The sequence below is a fragment of the Eublepharis macularius genome, chromosome 19 (assembly GCF_028583425.1).
Source record: "Eublepharis macularius isolate TG4126 chromosome 19, MPM_Emac_v1.0, whole genome shotgun sequence".
NCBI classification, from domain to species: domain Eukaryota; kingdom Metazoa; phylum Chordata; class Lepidosauria; order Squamata; family Eublepharidae; genus Eublepharis; species Eublepharis macularius.
Window position 1 is genome coordinate 20,933,975 of NC_072808.1, and position 22,815 is coordinate 20,956,789.

A 22,815-nucleotide genomic window follows, 5' to 3' on the forward strand; every position below is an offset into this window, starting at 1 on the left:
AGAGTCCCACCACTCTTAACCACTACATTAAATTGGCTGAAGGACATCATTTTAGCTGAACGGTAAAAAAACTGAAATGCAGTCATAGAAACATGATCTAGGTGAAACTCTGAACCAAATCCTCTGTTGCCGCAAATCAATTTAATTGGGCTTCGTTTAAAAGAAAGGAAGCAGCTGACTGAGGAACTTGTTCTTTTTCTCTGGCACATAGCAAGAAAAAAAATCACTTATAACTGCCATGGCCACCCTCTTGGCTTGCTCAAATGGTTCTGATATTGTTCTGGGATGGCAAACAGCAGAGGAAGGGGTAACAAGGTAAACTGAATTCTCTGACTACGTCTTTACACAATAGTGATTAAGATGTGGAATTCACTGCCAGAGGATGTAGCAACAGCCACAGGTAAAGGGAATTAGACAGATTCATGGAGGATAAGTCTATCAGTAGCTACTAGCCTTGGTGACTGAAAGGAAACTCCATATCCAGAGGCCATAAACCTCCAAATACCTGTGCCACGAAGCAACTTCAGGGGGACATCTTGGCCTTTATGCTCTATTGTTGGGTCCTCCAGAGGAACTGGTTGGTCACTGTGTTAGGCAGGATGCTGAAATGGATGGACCCCTGGTCTGACCCAGCAGGGCTCTTTTTGTGATCTTACGGACATCCAGATAAAACTATGTGAAACAACCATTTATCAATGTACATAAACCAGTAAAACTGGACTTCAGCAGAGTGAATTGAAAAATTGCATCTGTAGGTAATATTCTCTGTTTCAGCATGGCTGAAAATAAGCAGCCTTTAAAGGGACGGTCTGTGTAACTCAAAACCTGAAAATCCCTGTATTAGCAGAAGAGGAACGTATCATCTTACTTACTTCTTATCTCTGATTTTGCCTAACACAAATATTTATAACCAGTAGTCATTTTTTTAAATGAAGTTATAATTAAGTCAACAATACATAAAAAGGCTACAGTAAAAAAAATCTTAAAATGTATGACAAAATGGGCAAAGAATTTTGGGTACAATATACAAATGGGTCAATGGGAAAATGTGTGTTAAGGGCCTCAGATTTACTTTGTGTTCCATTCTCAAGGACAATTTTTACAAAATGATGTACCGGTGGTATGTCTCCAGACAAAATTGCAAAAATGGCCAAAGGCGTCTCATATAAATGTTGGAAATGTGAACAACAAGAAGGAACATTTTATCATCTTTGGTGGACTTGCAACGAATAAAAAAAATAGTTACAAGTACATATGTTAATGTAGAGAATCTTAAAGGTTAATCTACAGTTTAAACCGGACTTTTATTTGTTAGGAATTACGGACAATAAATTGGAAAAAAGAGCACTGCATTTTAATTTTATATATGGTAACAGCAGCAAGGCTCTTATATGCTCAAAAATGGAAGTGTAAGGAGCTACTTGCATTGGAAGATTGGACTGGACTTAGCTGAGATGACCAAGCTTACAACATTGATTAGTTAACGTGTTAATAAAACACTCTCTATATTTGTGACACATTGGAAACCTTCTATGGACTATCTATGAGACAAAGAGAAATGAATTAATGATTTGGGGCTTTGATTTTTAAGAATACAGTTCTGAGATATCAAGAAGATGAGACAGAAAAAAGATATTAATAAAACAACAAGCTGATTGATAATACAGAGGGAAGTGTTGTAGACGAAAAACTGTAATAAATAATATGCCTATTATGTTTCTTATTGTTTTTTCTTTGTAGATTGATTTGTAGGCTGTCCTTGTCCCTTTGTAGTTGTCTTTTTGTTATGTTTCACTTTCTTTCCTTTGTTCTGTCTTCTAACTTTTCCATAATAAAAATAAAAAATAAATTACAAAAAAGAAGAAAATCTTAAAACGAATGTTTTAGTTCTTAAAAGGGATTATGTTCAGATAGATGAAATATGTCCAGTTTCATGCAAGTGAAACATGCTAGCTAAACTGCCTTCCAGAAAGGCAAAATATATCATTTGTGGGGGTGCAGAAGATGACCCAGAGGTGTCTAGGAATAGAGGGCTACACAAAAATCTCAAAAGATCCGTCTGGTACTCAACTAAGAAGCGTCCCTGCTTCCATTTACTCAGCCGCAAGCATGGGAAGCTGCCTCATACTGAATCAAACCCATCTCGCCCAGGCCTGCCTCTTCTGTGGGATTGAACTGCGACCTGCTGAGTGCACAACATGTGCTCTCCCATCCAGTTATTACCAGCTTTCTGGCCAACAAGTGCAGAAGCGCCAAACGTTTGCAATGAGAGCCAGGGAATGGGTCCACAGGAGATAAAATGCTTCTGGACTCTTGGAAGCCATGCTCCCTGGATATCCTGTATATGCTTAGAGACAATCTACTTTACTATTGCTTCAATGATGCCAGGATTAAGACCTGGCACTGAAATCTGGGGGATGGGTTATATCAGCCTCAAATTAAATCCTGATTCTGGAGAGAAAACTCAAGGTGACCCTTCCGCCCTTGCTGTTGTAGACAGGTGACGCTGAAGCTGCGCAGGGGTGCTGCCTGGTTCAGAGAGAAATTAGTGGGGACTCAGTTGCTTACAAGGACTCCACATTGCAGAAGCAAGCGCTTTTCTGGTTTCTTTCCACTGCTAAGAAATCTAAGCTCCCCAGTAAAACTCCCAACCACAACTTGGAATCAAACAGCTTAGTCAGCCGCTCAGGCACTACCTGATTAGAATCGGAGACCGGCCAGGTTTCTTTGGATAGTGTTACAGGCCAGATGAAGCTCTGAATTACACAACCCAAAGGCAGCAGGAATTCTAACTGGCCGTTTGCCTTGCCTTCTGCAAGCTACAGAGACAGCTTGCCGTCAAGAAAGGGGAAGCTGCCAAACTGAGGAGACCTTAAAACAGGAAGAGAGGGAGACTGAGCATCTGACCCCATGCTCTTGTACAGCTTCAGTTCATTTCAATGAAGCTTGCATGGGAGAACTCCCCGGAAACAACATCCCATGTTCAAGAAAGGAGAGCAGCATTTGGTGCCCTCCTCCACACCAAACCAGTTTGGTGAGTCAGTTTGGTGTAGTGGTTAAGAGTGCCGGGATTCTAATCTGAAGAGCCGGGTTTGATTCCCCACTCCTCCTCTTGAAGCCAGCTGGGTGACCTTGGATCAGTCACAGCTCTCTCGGAGCTCTCTCAGCCCCACCCACCTCACAGGCTGTTTTGTTGTGGGGATAATAATGACATACTATGTAAACCGCTCTGAGTGAGCGTTAAGTTGCCCTGAAGGGCGGTATATAAATCTAATGTTGTTGTTGTTGTTGTTGTTATTGGACTTTTTTACTTGTCATAATGTCTTGGGAGAAGTATGTGACCTGAAAAAACAACAACTATGAAATACTTTTCTCTTAGAATGGGTGGAATGCTCTATCAGACACAGTTCTCTTCGGTGAACTAAAGATTTTTTATCTAAGACAACCTACAGCATTAATTGTACATACGATTCCTATGTATACTGCACGTACAACACCCTATCTGAAGGATAATTTTTATTGTGTAAATGTGGTTAATTTGTCCACTATTAATATGACATAGAGGGAGAACGGGTTGTTTTCAGCGTGTCATCATTAGGTTTAACTCAGTATCCACAATTGCTAATACTGTTAGTATTAACATTTTTGGCCTATATTCTTGAGATCATAGTCCTTAACTCTATAGGCACACCGTTGCTAAGGATTAAGGTCATTTACATTTTTTAAAGTGGAGGTGATGAATTCCACTGTCTACTGCAGTCCACTGAGCCCCTTCCACAGTTGTGTTTCTGGGCAGCTGTGGATCTTCAGCAACAGGTTAAAAGGCAAAGTGTGGGGTGTGCAGTGGGAGGAAGGGGGAATCTGCAGAAACCACTGTTCCTCCTTAAGAATAATTAAGTACTATGTACTTTCTGCTCCAAGCTATCACCGTCATCTGGTTAGCCAGGGAAGATGGGTGGCCCAATCAGCTCTCCCCTAGGACAACCAGATGGGAGGAAGCAGGGGCCAGTGGAGAGGGATGTGATTTCTACTTCTCCAAGAGTTCTCACAAGTACCCCTTTTGTTGCATATATTCTAATTTCTCCCCTAATTTCCATTTTTGCACAGGGAAAGACCCCCCACCCTGGTGACTTTGACATTTATGAAAAAAACTACATCTCTGGGCCAGGTATGTCAGGCTAATTAGCAAACACGGCCCCTTATATGAGGAAGCAGCTCCAAGCCTAAGTCTGGATCTTCTTGGAGTGGCAGGGCCTGCATCTGATTGCCTTTCCTTTTCGCCTTATTCAGATGTCCTTTCAAACTAATTAATCACACAGCAGGTCAAAACATGCAGTGAAAATAGTTGCTCGTATTTCCCAATCTAGCCAGATCATCACGTACAGCCATGGCAGGAATAAGCTGAATAGAGCTCAGCACAGTACAGTGACAACAAACACAGCTTAGTTTTAAATGCCCATTGAAGTACAAATCAGCCAAAGCCAAGTGTTTCCAAGAGCAGCGCCATCACGGCAAGTGGCAGAGTTACGCACATGTTCAAGTCTCTCACGTTGAAGTCAACAGGACTTTTAAAATGTCCTTTGGCTGGAATCTCACCCTCGATCATCAGCAGTACTCCAACGCAAAGTTCATTTCAGGTTTCGAAGAAGAGACCTGGGTACAGGCTGATACTTAAGAGTAGCTATACAGATGTACAGATCAATTCACTAACTATGGTAAACTCAGATTAGTGACAGAAAAGTCCTGTTGCAGAAGACTGGATTCTCTTGGAATCACCAATCCCATGTTCCAAATGCAAATCTTCATTGTTGATGCAGGATTCAGAAAGAACTCGGCAAGACTGAACTCTGACTCACAAAAGCTCATGCTGGAATAAATGTTGTTCATCTTCCAAGGTGCCACGGGAGTTTCGTTTTGTTGTGCTAGCAACAGTGACTCAAGAAACAGAATTCCCATTTGTTTTCACAGTTCCTTTCAGAGGTATTGGCACCGCTTGCCCCAGTGGCTCAAAATAAGGCTACTGCGGCTAAGACTACAGCTGGTGTTTTCGGCCAAGTACGTCTGACACAGCCGTACTTCCATTTGTGAACTGATTTAAAAAATGTAGGCTCATCTACTGAAAGCAAAGAGATGAGCCACCTGAAGAACTTGTCAGTAAACGGCGGGCAACAGGAAACTAGACTGTTCCTTGCAGACAGGCAAGCTGTAGTGACGGTGCCTTTAAAGGCAGGAACCCAGAACCGGTGCCTGCAAAGAATATCTGCCTGTGGTGAAATCTGGGTCAATTACATTCCTTGGAGGCAAGGTATTGTTCCACTGAAGTCTACTTATTGAGCTGGGAAAATACACTAAGAAGCACAAGGGGGACTCTTTGGTCAGGGAAAGTGTACAGCAGCCCCTCCAATATAAAGATTCTAGTCATGCCCGCTTTGTCAAGTTTTTCCTTAGATAGCTTGTCTGAAAAATGCTTTGCATTTAGACCTGTTCTTGTCTGTAAGTAAGAATCAGCCAAATATGACACTATTCTATCTTTAAGAAAGGGAGGAAGGATGACCCGGGAAACTACAGGCCGGTCAGTCTGACTTCTGTTGCTGGGAAGATATTAGAACAGATTTTAAAGGGATCAATCTGTAAGCATCTGAAGGACCGCTCAGTGATCTGGGGAAGTCAGCATGGTTTTGTTCCTAACAGATCTTGCCAGACCAACCTGGTTTCCTTCTTTGATCGAGTGACCAGCTTACTGGATCGGGGGAACTCTGTTGACGTGATTGATCTGGATTTCAGTAAAGCTTTTGATAAGGTCCCCCATGACATTCTGATGGGCAAACTGGAAGACTGTGGAGTAGACTATAGGACAGTTTGGTGGATAGGGAACTGGTTGGAGGACCGCACTCAAAGAGTGGTGGTCAACGGCATTTCATCAGATTGGAGGGAGGTGTCCAGTGGGGTGCCGCAGGGCTCGGTTTTGGGCCCGGTACTTTTCAATATTTTTATCAGTGATCTGGATGAAGGAGTGAAAGGGCTGTTCATTAAATTTGCTGATGATACCAAATTGGGAGGAGTAGCAAACACCCAAGAAGACAGAATTAAAATTCAACAAGACCTGAATACTCTGCAGAAGTGGGCAGCTGTGAATAGGATGCAATTCAACAAAGAAAAGTGCACAGTATTACATCTGGGCCACAAAAATGGGAAGCACAAAGAATGGATGGGGGATACACTTCTGGGCAGTAGTATATGTGAAAGGGATCTTGGGGTAAGAGTGGACTGTAAACTGAATATGAGCAGTCAGTGTGATGTGGTGGCAAAAAAGGCTAATTCAATCCTGGGTTGTATCAAAGGGGCCATAGCATCGAAATCGCAGGAGGTCATAGTCCCTCTCTATACTGCCTTGGTCAGTACACAATACCTGGAGTATTGTGTGCAGTTCTGGAGGCCTCACTTCAAAAAGGATGTGGCCAAAATCGAGAGGGTGCAGAGGAGAGCGACGAGGATGATCAGGGGTCTGGAGACTGAGCCCTACGAGGAAAGGCTGAGGACCTTGGGAATGTTGAGTTTGGAGAAGAGGAGGTTGAGGGGGGACATGATTGCTCTCTTTAAATATTTGAAAGGCTGTCATTTGGAGGAGGGCAAAGAGCTGTTCCAGTTGGCAGCAGAGGGTAGGACGCGAAGCGATGGGCTAAAACTACATGCACAAAGGTACCAGCTGGATATTAGGAAAAACTTTTTCACGGTCAGAGTAGTTCAAAAATGGAATCAGCTGCCTAGGGAGGTGGTGAGCTCCCCTTTGCTGGCAGTTTTCAAGAAGAGGCTGGATGAATACTTGTCAGAGATGCTTTAGGCTGATCCTGCACTGGGCAGGGGGTTGGACTAGATGGTCTGTATGGCCCCTTCCAACTCTATGATTCTATGATTCTATCCTCTGGGAGTATACGTTTAAAAACATAATGGAAGAACATAAGAAGATCAGATCAAGGGTCTAACTAGACTGCCCCCAACACTGAGAATTGCATCCTGGAAGCCCACAAGTATGACAGGCATGGAAGCACTCCTCCTCTGTTGATCCCAGGTACTGTCTTGCAACATGGACATTCCACTGGGCAATCACAGTTAACAGTTTTTTTAAAAGCTAGTGACAGTCATCACATCTTGTCGCACCAAATTCTGTATATAAATTATGCATTGTGTCAATAAGAGCTTTCCTGTGTCTGTCCTCCTGAATCTCCTGCCATTCATCTGCACAGAGTAATCCCAAAATTCTAGGATTAGGAGGAGGAGAACGTGTCTCTCTGTCTAACCTCTCCACACCATTCATAATTTTATAAACTACCACATGTCCCTTAAATACCTGAGCTATTTAGTACAGCAGCAACTAGTCACTGCATATTACAGGGAAGGGAAACCAAAAAAGAAAAAAGAAAGAAACCAAAAAGGGGATGTGAGTTCATCTGATCTTATTTCTTTTTCTGATAGGTATTGAAATTCATAGTATTCCACATGGTTATTACATGATTTAAACTACATTGGTATTAATACATGCCCTGCTACGGACCTGACCACATGAATCAACAGTAAACGATGCCGCTGTACATTAGATAAAGAGTAATGGGAAGACAAAGGGGAAGGGAGGATTTTCTAAATGTGAGGGCACAGATAAATATTTGCCACGATTATAGTTTACTTCTGAAGTTAAACTTTGCATCTTAGTTTGGAAAGCTCTGATTTCAGTTTGGGGTACAAATTACAAGTATTTAGGTAGCAAAGTTTACAGGTAACAAAAATTATTCAGGATGGTGAAAACCCAAGTAGAATACTGATGAGATGCCAAAAGAACCTTCAGAGCAGCAAAATGGCAAATGAGATGGAATGCCAGTAAGTCTAAAGTGATGGATGTGGGGGCAAAATATCCTAACTTCACACACACACACGGATGAGGCATGAAATGGCTGTGATGACCCTGTCTTAAGAGGCGTGGCTCACTGAAAATATCGACAGTGCGGGTTGGAAATGAATTAAAGACAAATCTTCTGTTAGGAATTATAGGGAGGTTGAGAATAAAATAGCTATCCTATGATTGCCTGTAAATAAATATATGTAGAGGATGAGTGTGGAACTCCATACAGTGTTGGTTACCCCCAACTCACAAAAGATATTGTAGCACTGGAAAAGGTAAGGAGAAACAAAAAGGTGGAGGGCTTGGGATACCTTTACTATGAGCACTATCTGGAGATACAGATTTCTGAACAGAATGGGCAGAGATTTTTCTCCCTCATTAAAATGCCAGATCTTGGGGTCATCCAAGTACCAGTAGATTCAAGATACACAATAGAAAGTTATCAGCATGATGCTTCATTAACATGGAATTTGCTGCACCAGAGGATCACTGGATAAGATAGCTTTCAAAGGGAATTTGTCATACTTATGAATATGGAAGACTCTGTCAACAGCCGTTAGTTAGAGTGAAACTGCTGCGTTCAGAGGTAGCATACCTCTAAATAGTAGTTGCAATAATCATACTGTAAAGGAAAAGCTGTTGCCTTCATGCTCTACTTGGGGACTTCCTAGATACTTCTGGGTAGCCACAATGGGAAACTAGATGCTGAGTTAGATGTTCTGAACCAATTGGGCTCTTCTTATGTTCATAAATAAATGTGCACAGTTGTGAAATCCATAGCTCATAAAATAAGGTTGGTTAACATCTCCCAAATGCAATCACTAGGGACTTCACATCTGGTCACCAAGGCACCAGTTGGCTTCAGTCATACAGAATGCCTCTCTAACTGCGACACACACTCCGTGGCCATCCCTTGGGGCCGTGGCTCAAAGACCAGTTTGAAGACCACTGGCCTGTTTTAAGATGGCCCCTTCTTACATGCCCAGGGTAATGCCCATCACCACTTTGGGCATCAGGAAGCAATTTCCCCCAAACTAGTTTGGCTAGGGATCCTAACAGTGTTTTGCCATCTTCTGGGCATGGAGCAGAAGATGGGGGTCACTGTCTGTGTGTGGGGGAGGGGGTAGTTGTGAATTTCCTGCATTATACAGGGGGTTGGTCTAGATAAGCCAAGAACCAGGAGGAAAGTTAGATTTAAAGGTAAATGTGGAGAAGGTTCCCAGTTATAAAGTGATTCAGCGAGGGAACGTGATGTCTAGAAATACTGTGGGATCTTGTTTCTTCAAGGTTTTTAAAGGAAGACCAACCAAGTACTTTTGAGGGATGTTTTAGGGTCACAGTTCCTGGAAGTAAGAAGCACGTGCTCTGTAAGCATTGTAAGGGAAAGATTAACCATCCACCACCAAGATTCACCTGTGTGGGCTTTGACTGGCTCAGAAGACGGTCACTGAGGAAGTGAGCTGTCCCTCCACTGGTTATAGTTGTGACTAGAGATACCTGGGTAACCTTCCATTTTCAACAAATGCCTCAATCCCAAATGTTTGCCCCACCCTCCGGGTCCCATTATTCATCCTTCTCTTTCCACCCCCCAGCCCCACCCCAACAGGCACTTACCAGAGACAGTAACTACGATATACTGCTGTGGGGCCGGAGTTGGTGCTTGCTGTCCAGCGGGCGGAGCCTGTGTCTGAGGAGGTGGGATTTCTGAGACATACTGTTTTGGAGCAGGCGGTTGCTGCTGTGTGCTTTGCAATTCAGCCACATACTGTTGCTGAGCTGCTGTTGCTGCCACAGGCGCTGCTGTAGCCACCGTCACTGCTGGCTGTTGTGACTGTTGCTGCTGCGGCTGCTGAGACTGTTGTGGGGCTGCCTGTAATTCTGTAATGTACGCCTGTGTTGCCATGCCAACAGTGGGGAAAATGATAATAAATAAGGCTTTTTTTTTGCTTCCTTTTGTTGAAGAAAAAAAGAGAAAAAATAGAACAAAAAAAGAAAGAACACAATTAATCAATTATAAGGCATTCCACAGGCAGAAAGCACTCCCTACAGTTCTATTCACTTCGCGCTAACTTAATAATACACTGTGCTTAATACCTAATTGCAGACAATTAGAGAAAAGAATAGCAGTAGGTACACTGATTACTCCATGTGAAAGTCAGGCATGGAAACCTGGCAGTCACCATCTTGTACACACATGCACATACGCAAACATGCTCACAAGCTTCAGGAACCAGCTGTTCTCCCAGTGACCCACAGCTTGATCCAGCTCACCCACATTTCATGTACAGGGACTTGTGGACTAATCTTATGGTCCTGAAGGCTGCAGGAGTGATGCGAGCTTGCAAAATGTAGGACTGCAGTGCTTTCTTTTGGCAAATACTTCTCTATGTGCACTGGCACTGTGGTAACAGATGAAACCAGAAACACAGGAAGGCCCCACACCGACATACCGTTACCCACTCTGAGAACTGTGATGGAATTTCGAGTGCCTGCTTGTGAAAGGAATGTTGCTTTATTTTGAAAGCCTCCAAAATGTGGTATAAACAAATAAGGCTAAGTTCTGGGGACGTTTGATCTAGTCTTGTAATTTATCACTTACTTGGTCACCCGTGGTGAACAACTGTTGCCACCAGGTAATCCAGGTATGTCCTATAAGGCTAGAAAATAAAACAAGGCATAGCCAACACAGGGCTATGCTGCAGCGACTATGTATGTGAATTGTCACCAGTGCCAATTCTAGTCCAGGACAAGAATGCTGAGAGTATTACTCCATGGAGAATAACTGATAATGCCAGCAGCATCAGAGTTTTTTTGAATGTCTGAAGAGCTTAGCTTTAGATGAACAGCCGTGTTGGTTTGCAGAAGAGCAAGGTTTGAGTTCAGTATTACCTTAAAGACCAAGATGTTTTTCAGGGTATAAACTTTCAAGAGTTAAATTTCTTTTCATCAGCTTTTTCTGTGCTGAGGCTTATCAGGCTGGAGTGCCATCAATTGGGGCTTTTGCACTAGGGAGCAGATTCTATGGGGGAGGGGGCGCTCAATACATCTTCATAGCAGGAGAGCATAGGGGAGGGGGAGAAAGCAAACCCAGTTAGCTAGATACTTGTACTCGTTAACAAGGGGCACGAAGATACAAACAGAAAGCAACAGCCTAACTCTAGAAACAGGCAGATTTAAGAGGAAGAAACACATGGGCCAACGGCAGTTTACTAACCAAACAAGATGAAAAGTCAATGCAAATGAACTTCTTTGTATGAAGACAAGATGGCCAACTTTTCTTTGAGTTTGTCTGCCAATATTAAATAATCCAGAAAGAGGTCTGTCCCTGTTCCCTCCCCTCCCCTCCCCCGCCCAGTCACTACTCCGATGCCTCAGAAATGAGGGTCACGTCATGCATCAGATTTGTAGGTGCTGACAAAGGAAGAAATATAATGGACCAAGAAAAAAAAAAGATTTGTAGGTGTACAGCTAAAACTGTAGTTTTTGAATGCAAAAAATGTGTGCATAAAAACATGGTATCATACACACTTCCCAGAGCTGGAGTTGGTTGTTTAAACTCAGTACAAAGCCTGAGTTTGCTGGCTGATAATGTGTGGAACAGTCCTGTCCACTTCTTACAAATGCTCATCTTCATTATCTTGCATCTGAACTCTCCCAAGGTACATCATGAATGGTACAAAAAGAATAGCACTGTTTTTTAATGGGATGTGCTGGTATTATTGTTGAAAGAATACATGAGATTAGCTCACAAGGTCTCAGACTAAGGCCCTTTTCACACTGGGACTTTAAAGCATTCCAGTATCTGTTCTGCTTCCCATGTTTGCAGGAGTTTCACGCTTGGAAGGTTGTCATGGGATGCAGTACTGATGTTTGTCCATGGTATCCCCGATTTTCCCCCCTGCACACATACCACAATTTTATTTTGAAGCCGCTGCTGAGTTGCATCTGGCCCAATTGTCAGTGTGAATGCTATACTCCCCTTCTGTGTCCTCCCTCTCCTTTTCCCCAGGAGCTGATTGGTCTGTGCAGAATTAACCGCTCCCACCCTCCTCAGCTCTCTGAACTCCTTTTCTGCCATTTTTATCAGTAAAACAAGGCACGGGTCATAAGGCTGCTTCTCTGTTGGCTTCCTTCCTCCCAGGTATGCACGCACTCTCTTATTTTCTTTTTCAAAGCGAGGAATGATTCCGAAGGTTGCTGCTTATTTCCTGTCGGCTTTAAAAGCCAGGAAAGGGTTAAATGGCTGCTTTTCCCCTCCCTCCCAGGCATGTTTCAGGTTTTGCCAAAGAGAACAAAGTTTTGCACAGCTTTTTGGAAACAAAGTGGGAAGGGATGAAGCAGCTGCATTATTTATAACTCTTTCTTGGCTTGGCTTTAAAAAAAATGAGAGAGGAACAAGCACGAAAAGTACATGTTTTGCCCCAGAACTCTGCCACCAATTGCCTCTCCAGTAGGCATGGGACAACCCAATCAGCAAATACGGCAGAGGGGGGAATAGGTTCAAACATTGCAACGTTACAGCTGCTCAAAGTTTAAAGTGCGACGTGAACTGCAAAGCCCCAAAAGCCTGAAACTACACTGAGGCTTCAAAGCCTGTCTAAAATGAAAAACAAGATGTCAAACTGAAACGGCCTTGGGCTGTGTGGAACATGGGGGTGCCTTGCCAAAGCCACTGCCATCGTGGCGAATGCTCATAAATGGCAGTTTAAACTGTAAGTGCAAAAAGAGCCTGAAAAGGTATATGAGTAAGAATAGGGTTGCTGCTATGAAATACCTTTCTCACGTTACCATCATTTCACCTTGGATCTGCTAAATATTCAATAGTTTTTAGATCCTAAAATATGTTAAAAATTATATTCCTAAGAAAATCCATGATAGTACTTACAGCAGCAATACTGGAATAAGTTAAATACTGGAAGATTTAAACAAGTTTTCCAATGCAAAAATGCTTATACAAGGTAAGGGATCTGCTAATAATAACAAAGCTAACTTGATACTTATTTTTCTGGTAAGAAGTATTCTGCCTTAAATGAGTACTGGAGGGCCTATGTCTAACCCCGTGTGGAGTGGTTAATGCGTCAGAAAGAACAAAGTTCAAATCCCTGCTCTACTACAAAGCTCGCTGGATGCCTTTAGATCAGTCTCTCTCTCTCTCTTTCAGTCTAGTCTACCCTTGTGTGATGACAAAATCAAAGAAATCAATGGGCTTAGACTGGAGTAACTCTGCTTAGGATTGCTCTCTCTCTCTATATACACACACACACACACAAACAAAAATATGGTAGACAGAATTGTAAACATTATTTTATCATTTCTTGTTGATGTCTGTAAGTTTGCAAATATTAAGTGTCCGTGTTAATGTTTTAAGCCTGTACTTGTTTTAATGTTTACACTTTTCCTTATAATTGAAATGTTTAAAAAATGTTTAAATTGAGATGATGTACACTCCGAAGTCAATTCCATCCAAGGCAAAAAATGAGTTAGAGAACTACCACTTATACATATGCAGTAGCAGCCTCTCAGAAGCTAAGTAGGGTAAGCCCTGGTTAGTACTTGAATGGGAGACCACCAAGGAGAAGGCCAGATTTGCTACGCAGAGGAAAGCAATAGCAAACCACCTCTGCTGTTCACCTTTTGCCTTGAAAACCCCATGAGGGGTCACCATGAGTTGCTTGTGACTCGACGGCATTTGCACAAATTTAAGGATACAAATCAATAGCAATTATTATTTGAGATTATGTTGGGGCATATTTCTTGATTTTAGGAAAGAAAAGAGGGAGTGCATGACAGCCTTTTTGTCTGTAAAATCAAAAAGAGTCCAGTAGCACCTTTAAGACTAACCAATTTTATTGTAGCATAAGCTTTCGAGAATCAAGTTCTCTTCGTCAGATGCCTGATACAGAGACTGGTCAAATACAGAAGAGGAGGAGAGAGAAGAGGCAATTAGATGTTTTACAGAGCTGTGGCTCGGCCCAACAGACACCTGCACACAGGTGGTCTGGTGTTCTTAAACTGGCCCAGTTATGAGAAATGTTTGATGGAAGAGAAACGGGGCAGGGAAGAAAGCAGCCACTTTGTAGGTGGGTTGATGAAATCAAGATGTTTCATTTTTTAGGAGTTCTTCACCTAACAGCAGGAGGGGGAAGTCAAAGAGGCCTGTCTATCAATGGACTGACATCCCGCTATTGCCGTTTCCCCTACCAGGCTATTCCACTCCCTAGAACCAAGGGAAACATCTGTTGCTGTCACTTTCCCATAGTTTCACAGCACAGGGGGAAAAACTTGCTAAGACAGGCAAGACAGTATAAGGTACACTGACAGGAAGAGCGTGTCAGTACCTAGTCTGAGAGAACACAGGCCTGGGCAATGTTCTTCTTAACTACTATTTTTATGCACATGGGTGTCAAACCTTTTTGAAGTGGACCTAACTTCTACATTTTTAAGGGCTGATTTGTTGCAAAATAACTCCATGCTGTTTCACTCCCCAACATAAAATGCACCGGCAAACCGCCACTGAACATCTCTTGCCTTGAAAGCCCTACAGAGTTGCGTAAGCCGGCTGAGACTTGAAGGCAAAAAAAATTATACATGCACAGCATGACTGGGCAGCGCAGCCAGTTTGGACATTCTGCAGAACAAACTCAAATTTGCTATCAACACCCTGTTCTTCTTCCTGTCTCCTGGTATTGGGCCCTACCTGTGAAAGAGTCAACACAGCCACTTTGGGGGTCCTATTGCACTAGGCATTGTAATACATCCCAGAGACAGTAGCACAGCCAAGATGGGCAACCCTCGTGGGGTTCATGGGATGCTAAGCAAGAGGCACTTCTGACCTCAGGCCAAATCTGCCCTAGAGCTGACACCTCTCTTTCCCCTTCTGAGCCTTGGGAGCAGTGACTGGAGGAAAGGGACATCCCTACAAGGAATGCTGAGAAAACAGACCTCCCTCTGTCCCCATGCTGAAATACCATCTTGAGAAGCTTCCTGGAGGAAGATGAAACGGGCATCTTGGACTGCAGAAAGGAAGGTCAATGCCCCAGGAAATCCCTGGTTCACAGGTGTTGTGCTAATTTTCACAATTCATGACACAGCTCTGCAAGTCAGGGAAAGCCCATGTCCCACTTGGATTGGAAGGAATTCCCCTCATGTAAATATACAGAAGGTTCTTCTGTCTGTGGCATAGTTACTCTCTGTCACAGGCTTCTCCATATAACCCATGTGATATTGGGATGCTTATTTTGTTCTTGGAAACTAGAAGGAGCTGCTTAACAGTTCAAACAGATGTGAAAACATTGGACTGGGTGCTGCGTAGGATCCAGGGAAGCTTCCATATGGTGACAATCTCCATATTGCTCTGGTTGCTACCAGGGCTTTTTTTCAGGGGGAACGCGGGGGAACGGAGTTCCGGAACCTCTTGAAAATGGTCACATGGCTGGTGGCCCCGCCCCCTGATCTCTAGACAGAGGGGAGTTTCAGTTGCCCTCTGCGCCACTGGAGCGGCGCGGAGGGCAATCTCAACTCCCCTCTGTCTGGAGATCAGGGGGTGGGGCCACCAGCCATGTGACCACTTTCTCCGAGGGCAACCCACTGAGTTCCACCACCTCTTTTCCCAGAAAGAAAAGCCCCGGTTGCTACTGTGAAGAGGCATTCGCAGTGGCAACAGAGCACCCACATGGCAGTTTTCTTCCCACCTTCTTGCCTCACCCCCACTCCCCCACCCGGCCACAGACACCATTCCTCTCCCAGAGTACTTTTTGAGGCTTTGGCTTTTTAAAATTGCCAACTGTCCAATCTCTACAGCACAATTAGCTCATCTGAGCAGGGCCTACTGCAGGTGGCACCCTGCAAATGGGCAAAACCAGTAACTGCCCCTACCCGTGCGTTCTCTGTTGTGGCCTCTAGCTTGTGGACTGGTCTGCCCGAGGAAGTCAGGAAGACTCCCACTCTCTTCGCATTCTGCAAACTGCAAAATCGAATTATTCAGGAGGGCATTTTTACAAAGACAGTAAGGCTATATTATAACGGAATGTTTCAGGAAGATGCTTTTAGAAAGGGAAAGAGACTGTGGACTATACTACTGTGTATTATACGTACCATCTGTTGCTGTATGTATTATCCTACTATGTAATTTCTGCAGTGTTTAATATTTCATGTTAATACTTATGCTTTGTTTCACTTATTCTGCTTGCTTTCAGATTTCTTCAATACTAATCCTATTACATTGCTTATTGGACATCCCATCCTGTTGACTGCATTGACTTACACTTGAGTCTCAGTGAGAAAGGCAGATTATTACTAACATACATAAAATAAAAATAGTGTGTGGTATATGGGATGTAAACCCTGATCTGCAGGGATTTGGGGAGAATAAGGTTAGAATTTTATGTTTTCTGGTTTTGTACTAGGAGAGCACAGGATGCCAATTAGTAATTCTTGTGAATGTAGCTGTCTGGCTAACGTGTCTATAATTCCCTCTGGAACTTGTGGGATTTAATGTCACCTCTGAATTGGAAAAAGGCCTTGTGGAATCAATTGCAACGATGCGGGTCACATGGACCAGGGGAAAGCCTACCTTTCCTCATCCCACAGCACACACACACCGCCATTTGTTGCAGAATTTGCCATTTCTTGGTTATGTGCATATGAAGCTGCCTTAACTTGATTCAGAGAGTACCCCAGTACTACGGATGCTAAATGACAGCAGCTGTCCATGGCAAAGAAAAGCCTCTCCCAGCCCAGTGCAGTGAGTGAACAGTCTGTTACCAAAAAAAGTACTAGAAAAATCCCTGGTCCAGTTGGAATATGAATGCTGCTCTGAAAACTGACCCAGCAGTCTAGGATTTTGAAATATTTTAAAACCATGAAGGCAGCTTCTGAAAATCTGACCTTTTAAAAAAAAAGACCTAGTTCTACACAAATATCTCCTCTAGTGCCATCTTCCCCCCTTGGAAAGGCTTCTAGCTGCATGTTTCGCACATGACAACAGTGAAGAGAGCCAGGATCACTTTCCTGCAAGCAGGCACTACATCATCCACCACCCAACACATTGCTTAGTCTGCATTCCAAAGGTTCCTGTACTCTTGGTCACTCCTTTTGGAACAAGCCAAACTGGGAAACAACCTGGCTGTTTATAGGCCCTGGAAGGATTCTGAGTCACAGTTAAGAGCAACTGGGCTGGATCCCGACAGCGACTGCATTCTCAGTTTTCATAGAGGACACGGCCATCGTCTTGGTTTATCAACAAATTTACTAGCTTCAGAGGCTGTTCTGACACTATTACTTTTCCCATTAAGTGTGCATGTTATCCTCTAATTTCTCCTAGCCAATAACTCCACAGCCACAGTGGGGAGTGGGAAGAGAAAGCCTTCTCTGACATGCAGTTGATAGCATCACAGTCAAAGAGGAAAGGAAGCAACCTACTAATTTGACAGCAGCCCAACACCATCTAGCCATACGTTGTATCTACCCCTTGAAATACAGACAACCTCTGGACAGGAAGAGCAGATGTGAATGCAGACAGCATCCCCCTTTGTTTAGGCCAAGGACTGAAGCAGAAACCCATGCACAATGTAGATTGTAGAGGCACAAACACTTGCCAGCAAACAGTCATTAACACCCGGTGTTTTTTTAATTAAACTGAATCATTCACAAGGTTGCTTGACTTTGCTTTATGTGAAACGGAACTGTCAAAAACTGCCTACAAGTGTTTCTTCCCAGAGCAGAAGAAAGATACTGCTCGAAATGGAGAACTTTCAAAGAAGCTTTTAGGAAGCCTGCTGAAAGGAACAAACACAAGGATGAACATAACTGAGTTGGCCCTGCTGCTGCTGAAAGAGAGGACCAAACTGAGATCTGTGAACAAAGATCTTCCTACTTCTTGGCAGCGCTCCAAGGGCACCAATAGCCATGTACTGAGCTTTAGTCCCACCCAGCCAGGCCCTTTTACAGATGCCAGCTGTCATTATTGGAGGAGCATTCCAGCATCTCTTTCCCAATCTCCTTTCCATCTAGGTCTCAGCAGCTGGGAGAAAGTCAGTGCTAAAGCAGGCAAAGAGAGGATATGTTCTCCACTGCCCATTCCACCATACAGTCCGAGGGGAGCACTCATGGAGGTTCCCACACCTACTTCACACAAGTCTCCTTCCCATTTCTGGCAGAGCTACTGGGAGAATCTACTGCAAGATGAACAAGAAACTTTCTAATAGGTCAAGAGGAGTGTTAGAGATCTGGGCCATCTTTGCTCCTGAGACTTTGACCAGCTCAGGAACATGGAGGGGTGCGCAGCAGCCCCTTCCTGGCAGTACTGCCACCGGTTTCTACGATCACCAAGCAAGATGCAAGAAGTTGTTATGAAGTTTCCTTCCTTGTACAGCGATTTCCAATATTCCTGCACACAGGCCAGGAGCAAAGACAAACACATCCTCAGAACAAAGAGGCTGTTTAACTGCTTTAAGTTCCCATTAGGAGAGAAAGGCAGGATAGCAATACATGCATTGAATGAACAGATGAATAAGAGCTTCACATGGACTGTGCTCCTAGCAAGAAAAATGTAAATGAGTAACTGAGTCAGTCAGGTAGCTTGTGTTGTGTTAGGGTTGCTAACATGCCTGGAGGAAAATGCCCTGTCTCTTTAATAGAGGCTTAATGTGTGGAAATGGGCAGCTGACCATAACATCAAGGTAAATAACATCACCTGGTAAATAAGGACATATTTTTCTCCAGCCAGTTCACAACCGTATATTGTAAACCGTATGTACGCCCACAAGAATATCAAGGCAAAGAATACATAAACCAAATGTAATATAAGCTGGTGTGTATTCTCATATAAATTACTAGCCCACTAATATGTTTACTTGTTTGCCTGCTGACATATAACCAATGAGCGTTGCCAACTACCTGGAGAAAAAAAAATGTCCTTAATGGAATGTTATTTACTAGGCGATATTGTTTACATCAATGCCTGGCCTGTTGGTAACCCTAGCAACATTATACAGCCCTTACTAGCTTGTCTTGCTTTCCACAAACAAAATATGTATTATGATGATTTGTTTTCCTTTACAGTGATTTTCAAAATTCCAGCACAAGAATTTAAACAGACACCATTAACAAGCCAACAGCTAATACAAAGACACTTCATTGGAACAAGAAAATACAAAGCGGAAATCCACCCCAACATAGCTAATTAGGTGGTTGTTGTGGGTTTTCCGGGCTGTATTGCCGTGGTCTTGGCATTGTAGTTCCTGACGTTTCGCCAGCAGCTGTGGCTGGCATCTTCAGAGGTGTAGCACCAAAAGAAGATGCCAGCCACAGCTGCTGGCGAAATGTCAGAAACTACAATGCCAAGACCACGGCGATACAGCCCGGAAAACCCACAACAACCATCGTTCTCCGGCCGTGAAACCCTTCGACAATACATAGCTAATTAGGGCCAACGTAAGGACATTTCCTAAGCACAGTTGTTTCCTATCCTAATATTCAAGTTTTGTTAGCAAGATACAATTCTCTGAAAATATTCTTAAGTTTGAGAATTGTTCATATCAACCCATGAAGCTGCCTTATCCTGAATCAGACCATCAGTTGATCAAGGTTAGCATTGTATGGCATCGGCTCTCAGGAGTCGCACGAAGAGGTCTTAAATGTCACCTATTGCCCAGTCCTTTCAACTGGAGGTGCCAGCAACTGAACCTTGAATCTTCTGGGTGTCAACCAGATGCTCTACCACTGACCCTCGGAACCCTCCCCTGTTCTCAGGGCTGCAGCATGGTCTTTCATGACCACAGTACCCAAACATAACGGTTCCTTGATCCAGTACTCAAATAATATTTTAAAGCCACACAAGTCACCGTAATGTTACCAGATACTCTAACATACTAGCAAACATTCATATAAGGAGTCTGGACTGCAAAATTTTGCCTTTCCGCACTTGCAAAGTGGCATAAACAATACGAGTGTGGAAGGGAGATCACATCTTTGTGGAGGAGGAATCCAGCAACTAAAGCCAAGCCTATATTATGGAAGTCATGACTGTAGCTTGTCCCACTTCAAGCAACTGCATCACAGCCCGAAGCAATTACCTTCTCTCTAGCATGTGGCCAGAGCCACAGCCAAGGTAACCATGAACAGATGCTATAAACAAGTAATGAGCCATGTTTTCACTCTTGGATTTTCTGGGTAAAGTCAGATTTAAATAGTATTTGACAATGCATAATTACTACGCGTTAGAGTTGCAAATTCTGTCATGATGGAATTCGGTATGTTGATCTAACTTGCCTATGATACTAACATACGATGTATTAAAAGTCAACGTTATAACCAAGCTCCTCGAAAGCTACAGGCCAAATGGTCTGGAAAGACAAAGACAAATTTATTGATTTATTATTTATTTTAGAATTTCCAACCCACCCTTCCAAATAAAATATCACACTTTTAAATCTGGATAAGTATCCTTTCAATCCCCTAATAAAAGAGTGGGAAAGGGCTGCTCTTCTTTCCTGCTCTTATTTTAGTCCTGTTGCCCACTTTCTGTCTCACCAGCAGGGCAGAATTCCTGCTCATCACAGTAGGTGGGAGGGCAACAGGACTATGGAGTACAGTTGCCAGGACCCCTTACTCTCCAAGCAAGAGGCGGGGGAGCCAGCACTCAACTTTTTCTCCCTCTTCCTTGTGGCATCACCCAGGAAGCATGCCCTGAAGGCCTGTTCCCCTCCCTTCCCCTCCCCCACTGGCCAGGTGAGTGGTGATGGGGGCAGAGGGAGGGAACAGGGGTCCCCATCCCCTACCTTGGGAATGGCAAGCTTACAATGGAGCCAACCAATGATGGGAGAAATCAGAGCTGTCCTGTCTCCCCGCACAAGAGAATTAAAGGGTTTCTAAACCCTGTTTCTAAACAATGACTTGATGTTTTATCACGCATTGCAACACCATAAATACAGTTGACTGGTTCAGAATCTCTAGAGCACTGCAATTTAGTGCCTTGTACAAATAGGTGCTTTTTCTGTTTTACTGTGAAACTTATCTGAAAATGGCAAACAGCACGTTTTAAAATATGGGGTGTTTAAACTGTACCAAGTTCAATCTCTGGGCCTCTTAAAGAAGTCGAACTTGAACCCATTGTATTGTTGAATGGCAAACCACCACTGTTAGTCTCTTGCCTTGAACAATCCTAGCAGGGACACCACAAGTCAGCTATACCCTGAAGGCACTTTCCATCACCACATTATGATGAATATGCAGTAACAGTTTTAAAAAAAAAGTCCTTTGGCAATGGTTGACCCACTCAACAAGCCCTAACATGATATCACCTCCATTAAGTGCTTAGCTCATCAGAGCACCCCCGCCTCCCGCCAAACCCTCTGTCTCATATTGGTGGTGAAGTGCCCTCAAGTCACAGCTGACTTATGGCACCCCCTGGCGGGGTTTCATGGCAAGAGAGTAACAGTGTCTTTGGATGGGAGACCTTATCTTCAGTGGAGGTCTCCCATCCAAACACTAACCAAGGCTTGACTCTGCCTAGCTTCTGAGATCTGATGAGACCAGGCTCACCTGGACTATCCAGATCAGGGTCTGCCTCATAGTTTCTGGTATTGTTCACTATGGCTAGAAACAAATAGCTGGCCAATTTTTTTCCTGCCTCCAATACTTTCTCGTCACTGAAGATACCAGGAGCTGAATAAATACGCATGCATGCCTAAAAGTTCCTCTATGGAAATGTTATGACTTTGCTCCTTTCCCTAAGATACTAATTCCAGAGGCCTGGCAAAGCTGGTCTCTTGCAACAAAAATTAAAGAGAAAGCCTGCAATACTTTAAAAAAAAAAAGTTTTATTTCAACATAAGGTTTCAGTGGTGCTAAAAAAGACTTCATTCAAGAGAGTAACTGTTTTCTATGACGTCACTTTACAAAGTATGATGTCACTCATCCCTTCTCCTGCCACCCAATCATGTTACAGCAATTCCCTGAGGCAGCCCACCCACGTCACAGGCGGTGGCTTTTAAAAAAACTTGGTGCGCGTGACGTCACCGCAACGTTATGACGCACTCTGAACTCAGCTGTCCTCCCTCACCTGGGGAGGGGGGCCACGCCCGCCCCTCTATTCCTCTCATTGGCCTGGTTTCGGCACCCAGCCGCCTGCTATTGGCCCGCTCGCCCACCAATCACCGGGGAGCGTTGAGGCCCCGCCCACCCGGGCCTGGGCCTTTCCCCGATAAACCCCGTCCGGAGTGGCCGCCGCGGTGGGGAGGAATGTTGAGGAAAGGGCGTTTCTCGTTCAGCCTCCTTCCCGGCGGTCTTGGTCGGGGTGAGGGAGCCGCTCGGCCTCCGCCATTTTGCGGCCGTGGCGAAGGAAAGGAAGGGAAGCGGACTCGGACCCACCTGGACCGTCCCGGCCCCGCGAGGCCGCGTCCCCTCAGGGGGAGGGGCGGGGACGGAGTCGCGACAATCGGGGCCTCTCCCGATTTTGGCGGGAAGCGCTGAGGCGGGGAGGGTGGGCGGTTGTTGTTGTTGTTGCCGGGTTTCCTGGTCGCCACGACTACGGTGGCTATGGCGCCCTCCGTGTTCCCTCACCGGGGCAACTGTTGCTACCCACCTCGGCGCGGGGAGGGGGAAGTAGGCGGCGCCCTATTCCGATTGGATGGGCCCGGGGACCCATTGGTTGCAGCGCTTGTCTATTACATGCGAGCGCTTCCTCCTCCCTGAAGGTTCTGGGTACGCCTTTTCCCGGATGCTTTGATCTCCCATTGGTCATTTTCCATTGTATGCGGTACCGATTGGCTCAAGCCTCTGCCTGCCTGGCGGAAAGGACGAGCCATCGAGGCGCGTTGGAACAGCTTGGGAGTTGGCAATTTGCTATTGGCTGGCGTGCTTGTCAGTGAGCTGGTGGGCGAGTTGAAGGAATTTCGCCCTCAGTGCGTCTGTGGCGTGGT

At 44.3% G+C, this 22,815-nt stretch overlaps 1 protein-coding gene across 1 annotated transcript in view; it reads right to left on the minus strand.

The window, feature by feature from the left end:
• The window catches only part of RFX1 (regulatory factor X1), a 70,829-nt gene extending 48,384 nt beyond the window's left edge, over nt 1-22,445 (minus strand). Inside the window, exons 1-2 of the mRNA XM_055003463.1 lie at nt 22,265-22,445; nt 9,509-9,844 (exon numbers count right to left, since the gene is read on the minus strand). Coding sequence (XP_054859438.1) covers nt 9,509-9,797 — 289 coding nt within the window. The 5' untranslated portion in view covers nt 9,798-9,844; nt 22,265-22,445. The remainder of the gene's footprint in view (nt 1-9,508; nt 9,845-22,264) is intronic.
• Nucleotides 22,446-22,815: the final 370 nt, after the last annotated feature.